Source organism: Rana temporaria, chromosome 13, assembly GCF_905171775.1.
Source record: "Rana temporaria chromosome 13, aRanTem1.1, whole genome shotgun sequence".
Taxonomy (NCBI): Eukaryota; Metazoa; Chordata; class Amphibia; order Anura; family Ranidae; genus Rana; species Rana temporaria.
The window spans coordinates 52,529,550-52,546,352 of record NC_053501.1 but is presented as its reverse complement, the minus strand read 5'-3'; the positions used below and the strand labels follow the sequence as shown (position 1 = coordinate 52,546,352).

The window sequence follows — 16,803 nt, the reverse complement described above, 5'->3', positions numbered from 1 at the left end:
AAGAAAACAACTGCTGCAAAAGTGACTGCAGAGGTCTTCCAAAGGTCGTGTCCACAAAAACTGTGCAGAGGGAACTCCATAAACAAAACATTTATGGGTGAGTTGCAGTTGCCAAACCACTAGTCACCGAAAAACTTTTTAGGCCAAAAAGTAAAATTTTGGTCTCATCTGACCAGAGTACCTTCTTCAGTATGTGTCCCCCACATGGCTTCTCGCAAACTGGACTTCTTATGGCTTTCTTTTAGCAATGGTTTTCTTCTTGCCACTCTTTCATAAAGGCAGATTTATGGAGTATATGACTAATAGTTGTCCTGTGGACAGATTCTCCCACCTGAGCTGTGGATCTCTGCAGCTCCTCCAGAGTTACCATGGGCCTCTTGACTGCTTCTCTGATTAATGCTCTCTTAATTGCCCAGACTGTCAGTTTAGGTGGACAGCCATGTCTTGGTAGGTTTGAAGTTGTGCCATACGCTTTCATGTGCTATTTTTTAAGAAACTAAGACTCCCCCTATTGGTATGCAAATGAACCAGTTGGACTGGTTTATGAGCCCAGCAGAGGAAGTACAGGATATGATGCACTAAAAGTTAGGGGGAGGCAAGGACCTCAAACAGGCATGTGGTGAGATAATAGACGAGTTGTTTTTGGAATCCATTTTCGGATGATGGATTGAACAGTGCTCTGTGAGATGTTCAAACCTTGGAATATTTTTTTTGTAACCTAACCCTGCTTTAAAGATCTCCAACTTTATACCTGACCTGTCTGGTGTGTTTCTTGCCATTTATGATGCTGTTTGTTCACTAATATTCTCTAACAAACCTCTGAGGGCTTAAAAGAACTGCTGTATTTATACTGAGATTAAATGACACATAGGTGGACTCTATTTACTAATTAGGTGATTTCTGAAGGCAATTGGTTCCACTAGATTTTGATTAGAGGTATCAGAGAAAAGGGGGCTGAATACAAGTGCATGCCACATTTTTCAGATATTTATTTGTAAAAATGTTGAAAACCATTAATTTTCCTTCCACTTCACAATTATGTGCCACTTTGTGTTTGTCTATCGCATAAAATTCCAATAAAATACATTTACGTTTTTGGTTGTAACATGACAAAATGTGGAAAATGTCAAGGGGTATGAATACCTTTTCAAGGCACTGTATATAAGTGAGTATTTTAGAAATCTTAGAGCTCATGAGAGTGTGCAGTTGTTATTTCTTGTAGTAGCCGCACATGTGTGCATGACATTCATTAACTAACTTAATTTTTTTTTCTTATTTGTAAAGTGCCTGTAAGCTGTTAACAGTAAATTGACCACATGAACTGGCCAGCTGCTTCGAACTAGAAAGATGCAGCAGTGTGATAATATATGGAAAGCCTCATTAATTCCCTTATTATTCACTACCTTTCAGCCGCCTCTTCTCCAGCGCTGCAGATGCCAAGTACCCGGACACTGTGGGAATGACCTTTGACCCTGCCAACCAGTGGCTCTCTTGTGTGTACAATGACCACAGTCTGTATGTATGGGATATTAAAGACTTGAAGAAAGTTGGGAAAGTCTACTCGGCCTTATACCATTCTTCTTGTGTGTGGAGCGTTGAGGTATGAGATACTGTCATACATTTATTTTTGTCCTTTAGTTTTAAGACAGCAAAAAGGAAATTTTAGCTCTAGTTTGTGTACCGTTTTGCTGTACATCAAATACAACAGAATGACCACATTTATGATTAGATTTTTTTTGAGTTTGCAACATGCCAACTTTTATAGTAGTGTAGAGTAGGATACTTTTGTATTTTGACCAGTGGCGGTGCGTCCATAAGGGCGCACGGGTGCCGCCCCCTCTCTCTTGTCACCCCTTGTAGCACTAATAGATAGATAGATTCATGCATTGCATGAATCTATCTATGGCTGCCGCTGCCAACCCCCCTATTCAGGGGCCTGGCCCCTTTTTGGGCGCCGGGTGCCTGAATTCCAGTGGCAGGGGGTGCTTTTGAAGCACTTGCCATAAGCTCTAATAGGCGTCATCCAGCTGTGTTAGAAAAGCAAATGAATATTTGCTTTCCCAACACTGAACCGCCTCTCCGCCAATCAGGTGCTCAGGTCTGTTACCCGTCACCTGATTGGCTGAAAAGACAGGCGCTGTGATTGGTCGCATCCTATTAGGCATCCAATCATAGCAGAGGATGAGAAGAGAGGATGGGAGAAGACTTCGAGGAGCAAGGAGGACACCACCCACTGCCGCCACTCGCTGCCCCACCGAGACAGGGTATGTGCTAGGCAGATGGCAGGGGGAGGGGAATCGCACTGGCAGCATTTGATGGCACACTGGCAGCATTTGATGGCACAGTGGGAGCATTTGATGGCACAGTGGGAGCATTTGATGGCACAGTGGGAGCATTTGATGGCACAGTGGGAGCATTTGATGGCACAGTGGGAGCATTTGATGGCACAGTGGGAGCATTTGATGGCACAGTGGGAGCATTTGATGGCACAGTGGGAGCATTTGATGGCACAGTGGGAGCATTTGATGGCACAGTGGGAGCATTTGATGGGCGCAGTTGCAGCATTTGATGGGTACAGTGGCGGTGTTTGATGGGTACAGTGGCGACTTTTGATGGGCACAGTGAGGCTGCAATCAATGATGGCACAGTGGGAGCATTTGATGGCACAGTAGGAGCATTTGATGGCACAGTAGGAGCATTTGATGGGCGCAGTTGCAGCATTTGATGGGTACAGTGGCGGCGTTTGATGGGTACAGTGGCGGCATTTGATGGGCACAGTGAGGCTGCAATCAATGTTTTCTTTATCGTACATCACGGGACACAGAGCAGCATAGCCATTACATATGGGTTATATAGTGTACCTTCAGGTGATGGACACTGGCACTCTCCGACAGGAAGTTCCCTCCCTATATAACCCCCACCCATAGTGGGAGTACCTCAGTTTTTTCGCCAGTGTCTTAGGTGTTGGTGCACGTTGAAGGTTGTGCCTGCAGTTTGTCCTTGGGACCAGGGCCAGCCGACCGGATCCGTCCAAGGTGCTTCATAGCCAAAGTGGACGGTACCCGGGCCCCAATTCGTGGATGGGGTTTTGCCTATAATGCCTCTCCTTGGAGGGCTGGACTCTGGGTTCCAGGACTGGGTTTTTTTAACCTATGAATACCTGCTGCCAGTAGTGCTGTATAGGTCCAGGTGTGTGGTGTTCCTGACTTGGACCCCGGTCCCTGAAGGTCTATGACCATACCCACGGTGAAGGGGGAAGATTGGGCCTCTTGCATGAGCAATACCCTGCGGCGTGGAAAGGTAAGCGGGGGGCCTACGGAACTTGGTTTGTCAGTGGGCTCCCCACAGGGGACTCTGAGGAAAAGCCTTTTTTATGCCTCTGTGCATGGGCTAAAAGAGAAACCACAAAGTCTGCATGACTGGATGGCTCAAACACCCAGGTATACTGTTCCTCTGGCTGGGCTAATAGACTGCTGCTGCTGCTACAAGGTGTTTTGCTCCATGAAATGTAAAAGGGAGCATGTCAGGTTTAAATTACTTACTTCCTGATGTCTGTGTGTCTCCAGCAGCTCCCGGGCTCCTCTCCCCACATGGATTCTGCTTCCTGCTTCCTGAGAGCGGCGTCGGGAGCGCGCGCGCGCGCGTGCGCACGCACTGTTATAGGCGCCGACGCTGCGTGGAGGGGCGGGGGACGCCCAGGGAGTTCCCTCCCCTCTGTACATCAGAGGGAAAAACTCTACTTAGCCTGTCAGTTTGCTGAAGGCTGTGAAGGGACACGGAGCAGCGATGCTGAGCTGAGCAGGATAGGTTTGCCTATGTTATGCTGACACAGTGACACCTAGTGGCCGTTTTTTTGTACACACCTTGCTAAAGAGCTGTTTAAGCTCATATTTTCTCTGAAAAGCCGGTGTACTAAGTAGCAGTCAGAGTACTTAGTATTTGGTACTCTCTTAGCCCAGCATTAAGGGAAGCAATATTAGGATATGATTAAGCCCTTGGGGCTCAATATTGCTATCTCTTGTTAGGTTTTGGGAAGTTTAGTTTCTGTCTAACATTACCCTAGCCTAAAATTTTTTTCCTCATTTATTTAAATGTGTGTTTTTCTCCAGCTATTACAGTTAGTTGTATATTAGCGGAGTATCTCAGATTTGTTATTATGGCTCCTAAGGGTGCAGGGAACGCTAAAAATGCTAAAGGTGTTAAAAAGCCGAAGGGTTCCCCATCGGGCTCGGAGGATATTTCCCAGAATCCACCTGCCCCTACCTCCCCGGAGGATCCGGAGGTTGCTGCCCTGGGTGAGCCATCGGGGTTGCTAGGTGCTATGGCGGGCCCTATTCAACCAACTCCTTCCTATGTCACGGAAGAGATGTTAGCCTCCACCTTGGGTGGATTTGAAAAGAGGATGGCCGCTCTTATTACGGCCTCTTTATCCGGGAAGAAGCGGGCTAGGTCCCCGTCTCCCAGGTTTGAATCTCCTGAGGAAGATGTCCTTTCCACTGAGGAATTGGAAGATACAGGAGACCAGGCTGAGGATCATCTGGACCATTTGGGTTCTGAAGATTCTACTATAGAAGAACCTTTTTCAGCTTCTCACGCAGAAAAATTGTGGGTTCAGTCCTTAACGGATATGGTACGGTCAGCTTTTAAAATGCCTTTGCCTCAGCCTCTGGCCTCCGCTGTGTCCTCATTGGGCTCCCTAAAAGCGCCCCAAGCCAACCTGGTGTTCCCGGTCCATCCTTTGTTAAAGGACCTGATATTTCAGGACTGGGTTAAGCCAGACAGGATTTTTTTTTGCCTCCTAAAAGGTTCGCAGTTATGTACCCTTTAGAGGAGGAGTTTTCAAAAAAATGGGCTGTCCCCACTGTTGACGCAGCCATATCATGTGTCAATAAAGCTTTAACATGTCCAGTGGACAATATTCACATGTTCAAAGATCCTGTGGATAAAAGGCTTGAGACCTTACTAAAGGCATCCTTTTCCACGGCGGGGGCAGTGGTCCAGCCAGCTGTAGCTGCCATTGGCGTCTGCCAGGCTTTAAAAGACCAGGCCAAGCAGGCCCTAAAGGACCTCCCGGCTCAACAGGCTCAGGACCTAGCCGATCTACCTAGAGCCTTATGTTTCGCGGTAGACGCTATCAAGGATTCAATCCAACAGGCGTCCCGCCTATCCCTGTATTTTGTCCACATGAGAAGATTACTTTGGTTAAAGAACTGGTCTGCAGAAACCCCCTGCAAAAAACTCCTTACAGGATTCTCCTTTCAAGGAGAGAGATTGTTTGGAGAAGATCTTGACAAATATATTCAAAAGATCTCTAGTGGTAAGAGCACCCTTTTGCCGGTTAAGAAAAGGTTCCGAGGTCCCTCTTTTAAGCGCCCAACCTCTCCAGTTCCAGGGCCCTCATTCTCTAGGCAGTATCGACGGCCTCCTGGACGCGCAGCTGCAAACAGGCCCCAGGGGCAAGCTGCAGGGAACAAGAGACCGTGGAACCGTAAGCCGGTTAAGGCTGCCCCTAAGGCAGCCTTGTGAAGGGGCGCCCCCACTCTCTCGAGTGGGGGGAAGACTCCGGTTGTTCTCGGAGTTGTGGGGGGCCCAAGTTACCGACCAATGGGTTCTGTCCTCAGTAACTCAGGGGTACAAGCTGGAGTTTCGGGAGTTCCCCCCTCCTCACTTTCAAATGTCAAGACTTCCAGGCGACCCTCAGAGACAGGCATCGCTTCTGTCCGCCCTAGAGCGACTCCTGTCTCAAGGAGTGATTATGGAAGTACCAGTAGGGGAGCAAGGACAAGGGTTTTACTCAAACCTCTTCGTTGTCCCGAAGCCAAACGGCGACGTCAGGCCTATTCTGGACCTAAAGTTATTAAACCGCTTTTTAAGAGTCCGGTCTTTTCGAATGGAGTCCATTCGTTCGGTGGTGGCCGCCCTCCAAGGAAAGGAGTTCTTGGCCTCCATCGATATAAAGGACGCATACCTGCACGTTCCGATTTTCCCAGGCCATTACAGGTATCTGCGTTTTGCCCTAAACTATCGGCATTATCAGTTCGTGGCTCTTCCGTTCGGACTAGCCACGGCCCCTCGGGTTTTTACGAAGATCCTGGCCCCCGTATTAGCCATCCTAAGAGAACAGGGCATTCTGATCATGGCCTACCTAGACGATCTTCTGGTAGTCGACCACTCAGCGGCCGGTCTAAATCGGGCAGTGTTGCTAGCAGTAAACTGCCTAGAGTCCCTGGGTTGGGTTCTAAACCGGGACAAATCGGCTTTACAGCCCACAAGAAGGTTGGAGTATCTAGGTCTGATTTTAGATACAAGACAACAACGGATCTTCCTGCCCCAGTCCAGAGTGGACTCGATAAGGGAGTTAATCCACATAGTCCTAAGCAGCACAAGGCCATCTATACGCCTCTGCATGCGCCTGTTGGGAAAGCTAGTGGCCACCTTCGAGGCAGTGCCCTATGCCCAGATCCATTCTCGGAGGCTACAGAGAGCAATTCTCGCGGCCTGGGACAAAAGACTCCAGGCCTTGGATCTTCCCATTTCCCTTCCCTATGCGGTAAGGCAGAGCCTGTGTTGGTGGCTAGTCACAAAAAATCTTCTGAAAGGAAGATCGTTCAATCCCCCCTCATGGAGGATAGTAACCACGGACGCCAGCCTATCAGGTTGGGGTGCAGTCCTAGACGATTTAACCCTACAGGGGAAATGGTCAAGGGCAGAATCAGCCCTACCCATAAATGTCTTAGAGATCCGAGCAGCTCGGTTGGCTCTTTTGGGCTGGACGGAGGTTCTGCAGGGCTCCCCAGTAAGGGTACAATCCGACAATGCCACTGCCGTAGCTTATATAAACCACCAGGGTGGCACCAGGAGTCAGGCAGCCCAAAGGGAGGTAGATCGGATCTTTTCATGGGCAGAAGCCCATGTCCCCTGCATCTCAGCTATCTTTATCCCCGGGGTGGACAATTGGCAAGCGGACTTCCTCAGCCGCCAACAGATGTCCCCAGGGGAGTGGTCCCTCCATCCCGAAGTGTTCCAGGTCATTTGCCGGAAGTGGGGTACTCCGGAGGTGGACATTATGGCGTCCAGATTCAATGCCAAAGTAGCAAACTTTGTCTCTCGAACGAGGGATCCATTGGCCTGCGGGACAGATGCCTTGGTGTGTCCTTGGCATCAGTTTGCGCTGATCTATGCCTTCCCTCCAATACGGATGCTACCCCGTCTTCTTCACAGAATTCAAAGGGAACGCAAGCCAGCGATTCTAGTGGCCCCAGCGTGGCCCCGAAGACCTTGGTACTCCTTGATAAAAAGGATGACCGTAGAGGAGCCTTGGGTCCTCCCTCTACGTCCGGACCTCCTCTCACAAGGGCCATTCTACCACCCTGCCTTACAGGCCCTAAATTTAACGGCCTGGCGGCTGAGTCCCTGATTCTCAGAAACAGAGGCCTTTCAGGGCAGGTCGTTTCTACCCTTATAAACGCAAGAAAACCAGTTTCCAGGTTAATATACTATAGGGTGTGGAAGGCCTATATTACCTGGTGTGAAACCAGGAAATGGGATCCCCGCAAATATACTATTGGGAGAATCCTGGAGTTTTTACAGTTGGGAGTGGAAAAAGGTTTGGCGGTCGGCACAATCAAGGGGCAGGTGTCTGCCTTGTCGGTCTTCTTCCAGAGATCGTTGGCTGCCCATTCCTTAATGAAATCCTTTTTACAAGGTGTTATTCGGGTGAATCCCCCGATTAAAGCTCCCCTGTATCCTTGGGATCTAAATTTGGTTCTATCGGCCTTGCAAAGGCAGCCCTTTGAGCCCTTGTCCGTGATTCCTTTGGTCCTTTTGACTAGGAAACTAGTGTTTCTGGTGGCCATGGCATCCGCCAGAAGGGTGTCGGAGTTGGCAGCCTTGTCATGTAAGGCACCTTATTTATTATTGCATAAGGACAGGGTCGTTTTGCGGCCGCTTCCGTCCTTCCTGCCTAAGGTGGTATCAAATTTTCACCTTAATCAAGATGTGATTCTTCCATCATTTTTTCCAAAGCCTTCTTCTAAGGAAGAGAGGTTACTACATTCCTTGGATGTAGTTAGAGCTGTAAAGATTTACTTGGAAGCTACAGCCCAGATTCGTAAGACGGACGTCTTATTCATTCTGCCGGAAGGGCCCAAGAAGGGCCAGGCAGCGTCTAAGGCCACTATTGCTAAGTGGATTAGGCAGACGATTATTCAGGCCTATGGCCTGAAGGGGAAGAGTCCACCCTTATCGGTTAAGGCTCATTCCACTAGAGCTATAAGTGCCTCTTGGGCAGCGTATCACCAGGTCCCTATGGCTCAGGTCTGCAGGGCAGCAACCTGGTCATCTGTCCACACATTTGCAAAATTTTATCAAATGGACGTTAGGAGGAACGCTGACTCAGCCTTTGGGCAGGCGGTACTGCGGGCCGCAGTTTAATCTCCTCTTGTCCGGTGGCACCTCTTGTTTGGTTTTTTCTGGTTGTCTCCCTCCCCTCATGGAGCATTGCTTGGGGACATCCCATATGTAATGGCTATGCTGCTCTGTGTCCCGTGATGTACGATAAAGAAAAAGGGATTTTTATTAACAGCTTACCTGTAAAATCCTTTTCTTGTAGTACATCACGGGACACAGAGCTCCCACCCCTCTTATGGGGAATTTTGGGATGCATATTGCTTGCTACAAAACTGAGGTACTCCCACTATGGGTGGGGGTTATATAGGGAGGGAACTTCCTGTCGGAGAGTGCCAGTGTCCATCACCTGAAGGTACACTATATAACCCATATGTAATGGCTATGCTGCTCTGTGTCCCGTGATGTACTACAAGAAAAGGATTTTACAGGTAAGCTGTTAATAAAAATCCCTTTTTTTTTTTCCAGAATTTTTCAGTTTGTTTGCGCCTCCCCAAAAGTTTTGAGCACCAGCCGACACTGGTTTTGACTTGTAAGGTTTTGTACATGTTATTATTATTATTTAGGTACTTATATAGCGCCGCCAATTTACGCAACACTTTACATATGCAATGTACATTCACATATCGACCTCTTTCTGTGTGTGAGCCAAATCCTGGGCTCAAGAAGCATGTCTGCTTAAGCAGGCACATAATTTCTTTCTTGGCATCCTGTTAGCAGAAAGACGAAAGTAATCTTGATCAGCTGTTTTTATTAGGAGTAAGGATTTTTACACTTTATGCTCCATTTGTTTATAGCCGATGACATCTGCAGCATTTTTGAGTTGACTTCCTCGTCAGCAAAAAGCTAATACATTTCGGAAATGCTGCAAAGTTTCAGGGGACCCTCTTATTGTCTAACAAGCTAAGAGGTTGAAAGGGTTTTTTGCTTTTTCACTGTAAAGTCTTGTGTCATCCCTCACAAACTGCACAATTAGTTAAAATCCAAGAACCTGTCTTATAACAGAACCTGTATTTTGAGTTTTAATTGCAGTGTACTACAATTTACAGTGACTTTTTTGTTATTTTTTTTTTTTTATTATTATTATGCGCTTGTTCTATGTTTTTGATTGTATAAAATATAAGAGATCAGCCATGCGAGAACAGCATTATTAATAAATAGCATTATTAATCATAAAATCCAGTTGTACATTTTTTAAACTTTTGCAGGGCCTTCTACCCACTACACCAACGCCCTCACCACCACCACCAATTTCATCAAGTTTACTATTTAACTCAAATCCAGGTGATAGTGTAGATATGGGCTGACCCTTAGAAGAGGTCTTTCTTGATGGATTGGTACATAATTATACATGTTTAGGTCACTTGAGCTAATCATTACTGTTATGCTATGTAGGTAAGAGGACGATAGAGGAGGACTCTTCTCCCCTCTGGCTGGCTTATCTTAAAAGGAATACTGGTGATTGGGAAACGGTTTTCAACCAATCGTCCAAGAATGGATAAACAAGTCAATCCTCTAGTGCCATGCATGCAGTATTTAGAGGTGCCTGGCAGGTGTGGAATATGCTTGTCAAGCACCCCCCTTTGAATTCAGTGTGCGTTTTATACAATGTTTAGACTGTATGTTTGCTGCTTCTTTGCATGCAAAATCTTAAGTTATAAGTAATCATTTAGGGAAACCTTCATTTTGAAACAGCCCATTTTTGTAAGACCAGAATTGTCATTTGATCATTCAGTAAGGCTGTAGAAAGCTTTTGTTTAACATTTTCATGACATTTTTGTTAGAGCCTTGGATTTACAAACGGCTGCCTCTAGGATAAAGGCCTACTCATAGAGCCTCTGCAGCTGTCATTCATGGCGTCTTTCAGTGCTTTGTATTTTTCCCTGTGCTACAAACAGTACCTAACTATATTCCCTAAATAAATAACTCTTAGTAGTGATGTTTAGCCTTGACTTGATCCATATATAAGCATTGAGGTCTACATATAGAGCAAGGGTCTCCAAACTAAAAACAAAGGGCCAGTTTAATGTCCTTCAAACTTTAGGCGGGCCCTGGACTGTGGCCAGAGGGAGAAGAAAAGGGTCTTGACATTGGTCGGAGTAAAAATGGCAAATCATTGGTATTACGTGGAGTAATAATTGCCCCATTATCGTTATCAATGAGAAGAACACTGCTCCCATAGTTAATGTCAGTGGGAGGAATAGTGCCCCATCATTGGTGTCGGTGGAAGGAATAGTACCCCATTAGTACCCCATCATTGGTATGAATGGGAAGAATAGTTCATAGTCATGGTTAAAGTCAGGGCACTATTCCTCCCACTGACACCAATGATAAGGCACTACTTCTCCCACTATCATTGGTGTCAGTGGGAGGAATAGTGCTTTATCATTGGTGTCAGTGGGAGGAATAGTGCTTTATCATTGGTGTCAGTGGGAGGAATAGTGTCCCATCATTGGTATCATTGGCAGGCACTATGCTCCACTGTTGCTGACCAGGGAGGGGAGGGGGGAATAAGGCCACAAGGTCCAGGTTAAAGCAAGCAAAGAGCCTCATTTTGGAGACCCCTGGTATAGAGCCTCTGTATCTGTTGTGTATGGTGTCTTTAAGTGCTTTATTTTCCCCCTGTCCTGCAAAGTGTACCTAGCTATGTTACCTCTAAACTAACTCCAGGTACTGACTTTTAGCTTTGGCTGAATCCATGTAAAAGCATTGAGAGCCATAGAATGCAAGACTTTACCATGCACATACAACTGCTTCTGTAGATTCATTCTCATACTAGAATACAAACATGCTATTCATTCCTGGATGTGTTGCTTTGTTTGTTCAGCATATTAGAAATGTGTGTTTCTGTCCTAATTCGGCAACTATTAGGAGAGACAATGTAATTACACAAAGTCACTGCAAGCTGCTTCTAGTGGCCAAAACATTGCCATTCCAAATTGCCATACTTGGGAGACCGAAGACTGGCAACAAATGTGGGACATCACATGTGGGACATGCTCAATTAATTCTAATCCATGAAATGAAACTATAAGCTCCTTAGGAGGTGGTACTTGGCACTAGTAATAGTTGCACAATTGCCACCAGGATACCCCTCTTCTTGTTTCTGAGGTGGCTCTATGGGTGAAGCATTCCGACACACATTTTAGGAATTCATGTAGGTTAAAAAAACAAAAAAAAAAAACAACTTTGGATGAGAAAATTCCAATATACAGCACTGGGCACCACGGTACACAAGCAGCCCTTTTACGATCTACAATTTTTTTTCTACTCCTAGTAAGGTTTTATTTTTATTTAAAAATATATAGGTTATGCATTGTAGTAAATTTACTTAGCAGAGGTCATCTTTAACCTGAGTAAACATCTATTTCACTATTATTGTAACTCTTGTTTATACAGACATACCCTGAAATGAAGGATAGTAACCAGGCCTGGTTACCACCCAACTCTTTCATAACATGTTCCTCTGATAGTACCATCCGTCTTTGGAATATGGAGACCTCAAACATCCATGGAACTGCATTACATCGAAATATCCTCAGCAATGTAAGCAATTTTCCAACTTTGGTATGACTTCATGTTTCTGAACCACATAGAGACCCAGAATATGTTTAAAGTGGTTGGATAGGCATGCTCCTGTAGTCTTTAAATAACGCTGCAAAATCTTGTTTCTTAAAGCGATGAAAGTACTGTCTTGAGTGGTCCCTTTTTTTGTTTTAAAACAATATTTTTTTTTTTAAAAGAGAAGTATGTTTTGTTTTTTGTTTTTTCAGAATCATACTTACTGTATTTATTGGCGTATAACACTCACTTTTTTACCCTAAAAATAGAGGGTAAACTGTACCTGCGTGTTATACGCAGGGGGCCGTGGAAAGTTTTTTTCCTGAAACTTCCCTCTTAAAGTTAGAGTGCGTGTTATACGCCTGTGTGTGTTATACGCCGATAAATACGGTACCTAGGTGGATGCAGCATTGGTCCGCTGCTGGCTCAAAGACTGAGAACTGGGCGATCAAACACCACCTATCACTTGGTTCTTTAAGCAGTGAGCTAGTGACTGTCGGTCACCGCTGTCTGCACTTCTTCAAACCCCCCCCCCCCCCCAGAGCGTGGGGCTGTGGAGGGGGCGGGAGCGGCAGTGGCCGGCTCAGGCTCTCAGCGACTCGCTGAGCAGGGTGCCGGTCCAAGAAAGTAGCGGATCCCAACTTTATTGTTGCGATCTTGCCACAGCCTGGACTGACTCTGTGATGTCGGCAGAGGCTTCAGCTTCGTTCTGCACTCCTGTGATCCACATGAGAGGTACAACCACACTGACTTTGGCTGTACTTCTACTTGAAGCCAAAAACATTATTTTTCCAGTTAAATAAAATATGGAATAGTTATACCCCTGTCATTTTTTTCTGTCCTCCATTCAGAGATTTCCTTTCATTCCAGATTCAAATCACTCCAAAATACAAATTTATATTACAACTGACTTGTAGTTATTTAGCAATGACCGTGCTTTGTATATTTTTTGGTATACTGACCTAGATTAAAACCATTATAACAGTGTCCTCAAAGGGCTCAACTCGGTACTGACCGTTGCAGATGTTCTCCTTCAGTTTTTCTATAACATATAGAAAAGGTAAGCTTAGCTACTATGTTCTTTATAAAGCACAGGTACACCAGCTGATTTGCCTGTTGGGGTGCCTTGAGGACTGGAGTTGAGAAACACTGATGTAGAGTATACGGTTTCCTCTCATCTGTGCCCAGTCTTGCCACAAAGAATTAATCCAGCTCTGAGCAATCCTCTTTTCTTTTTTCGGTGAGATAAACGGATAAACAGGAGAAAACTTTTGTCCGTTCTTCCCCCTTGCTGTGAATGACATGTTATGTTATTTACATATCTCATGCACTAGCCTGAGACGGGCATTATTTTTAAATTCCCACCCCCACTCCTTTTCTGAAGTCATGTGGTTACTTTTCTGGATTTTGACTGGATGTTAGTGATCATAGCAGAATTTAGTGTAAGGGGAGTGCAGAGGTGGGCGGGAGCCTACTGACATCTTGACTCCACCCACCGAGCTCCAGACAACAGACCCACCCACAGAATCTGCAGTTTTTCAGTTCTTATAACAGACAGAGGGAAAACATTTGACAGGTAAGTATACATGCAGGAGGCATCTATATCCTTATAGATCAGCACTATGGCAGTAGTTTAGAAAGGATGAGAGTGGGTTTACATCCACTTTAACACAAAAATTAATGCAGTCATCACATCCAAGAAATGATAAGCTGCAATATAATAACGGTTTGCTTTTGGGTTTGATACCACTTTAAGGGGAAAAAAAATTCCCCTTTCCTTCACTGCACTATGACGAGTAAACTCTGAAATGAAAAATGACCAGAGCATATCCCTCTATAGTGTTTACACTTTATCCCAACACCACGGAATCTCAGGAGGTGGCCCTGCTGTGACTGACAGCCTAAGCTTTGCATGTTTCCATATGAGACTGTGTAGAGCGGGGAGTACCCTTTCCCTCCCTCAGATCTCTGATTACACTCAGCCCATTGCTGTATGCAGTGCAGTGTGTGACATCAGATCCATGCCCCCTGTCTGCAAGAGCTAAGAAACAGTCTTTGATCAGTGTGTTTTAGAAAGCTGTACAAGATAGAGGGCCACAGATAAACAAGCACAACTGATGTGGGAGGAGTTGATTCATCTCTGTGTATCGGTTGAGGCAAGTCACTTCAGTGGATACATGTAAGCGCTTACAACCAGTTTAATGTCTTGTTAATGTACCTTAACCCTCTCTTCAGGATCTGATGAAAATCATTCTGATAGACAATAATACGCAGGCCTTGCTGGACACTGATTGTAACACTGCTGGTCTGGCAGATAAAGTGGACTCTCAATTATTAGACACCAAGATTGGCATTCGCTCTGTGTGTGTGAGTCCCAATGGCCAGCACTTGGCATCAGGGGACAGGACAGGTACTCTAAGGTAATGGCATTACAAGTTATTTATGGTGTTACAGTGCATAGATTTATATTGCAAATTTGACATTTACATTTATGCCATAGGGTACATGAACTCCAATCTCTGTCAGAGCTGTTGAAAGTAGAAGCCCACGACTCCGAGATTCTGTGTCTGGAGTACTCAAAGCCAGAGATTGGTAAGAATCTTCTGCATTTATAGTCTGACTGTCTTGTACTGTAAATGTCTCTAAATGGGGAAACGTCAAATGAATACTGCAGTGACTGTGTGTAAGTAAACCTAACGATTGACTTCTGTCAAACATCAACAGATGGATCTAAATTCAGCCAGTCTATGCTGAATTGACCAAATTTTAATCCAACTATGGCCAGCTGTTCTGTTTATTAGCGAACTTCAGTTATTAAAGTGGTTGTAAAGGCAGAAGGTTTTTTATCTTAATGCATTAAAATAAAAAGCCTTCTGTGTGTAGCAGCTTCCCCAGCCCCCCAATACTTACCTGAGCCACATCTCAGGCCAGTGATGTCCACGAGTCCATACGTTACTCTCCTACTGATTGGCTGAGAGACAGCAGTGGCGCCATTTGGCTCCAGCGACTGTCAATCAAAGTTAGTTAGCCAATCAGGAGAGAGAGGGGGCGGAGGCGAATGGCAGCTCTGTGTCTGAATGGACACAAGGAGCTGCAGCTCGGCTTGGGTGCCCCATAGCAAACTGCTTGCTGTGGGGGCACTCAAAGGGAGGGGCTAGGCGCAGCGAACAGGGACCCGAGAAGAGGAGGATCCAGGCTGCCCAGTTCAAAACCACTGCACAAGGGAGGCAAGTATAAAATGTTCTTTTTTTTTTTTTTTTTTTTTTTTTTTTTTTCTTAAGGAGACTTTACTTATGAAAATGTTGGGAGAAACTCGGATCCCTTTGTCTGGCTTCTCTGTATGAAGCCTGACAAAGGGATTGGACTTATACCATAAGCTTGTATATTTAAATAACTCAAGTAAGCCAGTAAATCATATTAACGTTTTAGCGCTGTTTTTTGGCCTAAAATAAAAAAAGATGTTTATACCTACCTGCTCTGTGCAACGATATTGCTCAGAGCAGTCGCCTACCTTCTCTTTGGTGGTCCGCCCGCTGACACTGCCATCTTCTTATTCCGAGTGCCCCCACACTTCTGAGCCAGGCTGGGTGTGTCCATAGACGTACGTGGCTCGGCTACAACTCCCGCTCCCCCCTGACAGGATTTGACTGACAGCAGCAGGATACTATGGCTCTCACTGCTGCCTGTGTCTCCTATGAGTTAGTGGAGTTTTAGAGACTGTAAACACAATTGCAAAAAAGGAAGGTCTGATATGCATGTTTTAGTGTATTAGGTTTTGTCTTGGTATTTCATTGTTATCCACTTGAGTCCCAGGTGCTTAGGTGACAGCATCTAGCTATAAGGCCTCATACACACCGGACGTTTTTACAGCTGCTGTTTTGGGCTTCTGGAATTTTTTTTTTGCAGCCAGTAAACTCCCCAGCATGTTATCCTATGTGTCCATGTACACACAGTCAGTTATCAGCATTTTTGTCAGGGGCGTTTTCTGGCTGGAACTAGTGGGTTTCCAGAGCAGTTTTTCAGCTGTAAAAACGCTCTAACTAAAAAAAAAAAAGCCAAAAAATTAAACACGAAAAGCCGCGTTTTCAGCTTTTTTTATTAGCATCTCCTAGCCATAAGCTTTTGTGAGAGTATAGAATTGATAAAAAAAAACGCTACTGCAAACACGCTGAAAAACTGATTCTGCAGCGAATGCTATAACATTCAGTGTGCACGAGGCCTTAAGCTGGCAATACATTGTTTTTGTTTTTTGTTTTTTTTTGTTCCGCTGGGTGAAAAATAAAGCCAATAGATTACACTATCCACACAAACGAGGTGGATTGAGGAACCCCCCCCCCCCCCCACAACATTACATCCCACTCACCTTACCCCCCCCCACAACATTACATCCCACTCACCTGACCCCCTACAACACTACCTCCCACTCACCTTACCCCCCCCCCCCCTTACAACACTACATCCCACTCACTTTACCCCCCCCCCCCCACAACACTACCTCCCACTCGCCTTACCCCCCTACAACACTACCTCCCACTCACCTACCCCCCCTACAACACTACCTTCCACTCACCTTACACCCCCACAACATTACATCCCACTCACCTGACCCCCCCCCCAACAACACTACATCCCACTCACCTGACCCCCTACAACACTACCTCCCACTCACCTTACCCCCCCCCTTACAACACTACATCCCACTCACCTTACCCCCCCACCACAACACTACTTCCCACTCACTTTAACCCCCCCCCCCACAACAGAACCTCCCACTCACCTTACCCCCCCCCCCCCACAATTTTTTTTAAAGTGTGATTCATCTTTAAGTTTCTAGAA

At 45.7% G+C, this 16,803-nt stretch overlaps 1 protein-coding gene across 4 annotated transcripts in view; it reads left to right on the top strand.

Annotated features, from left to right (window-relative positions):
• MAPKBP1 (mitogen-activated protein kinase binding protein 1) overlaps nucleotides 1-16,803 on the top strand; it is a 235,117-nt gene that overhangs the window by 166,011 nt on the left and 52,303 nt on the right. For all 4 annotated transcript variants that reach the window (XM_040332107.1, XM_040332104.1, XM_040332106.1 and 1 more), the window contains exons 10-13: nucleotides 1,411-1,600; nucleotides 11,806-11,952; nucleotides 14,203-14,387; nucleotides 14,468-14,559. In XM_040332107.1, coding sequence (XP_040188041.1) covers nucleotides 1,411-1,600; nucleotides 11,806-11,952; nucleotides 14,203-14,387; nucleotides 14,468-14,559 — 614 coding nt within the window. The remainder of the gene's footprint in view (nucleotides 1-1,410; nucleotides 1,601-11,805; nucleotides 11,953-14,202; nucleotides 14,388-14,467; nucleotides 14,560-16,803) is intronic.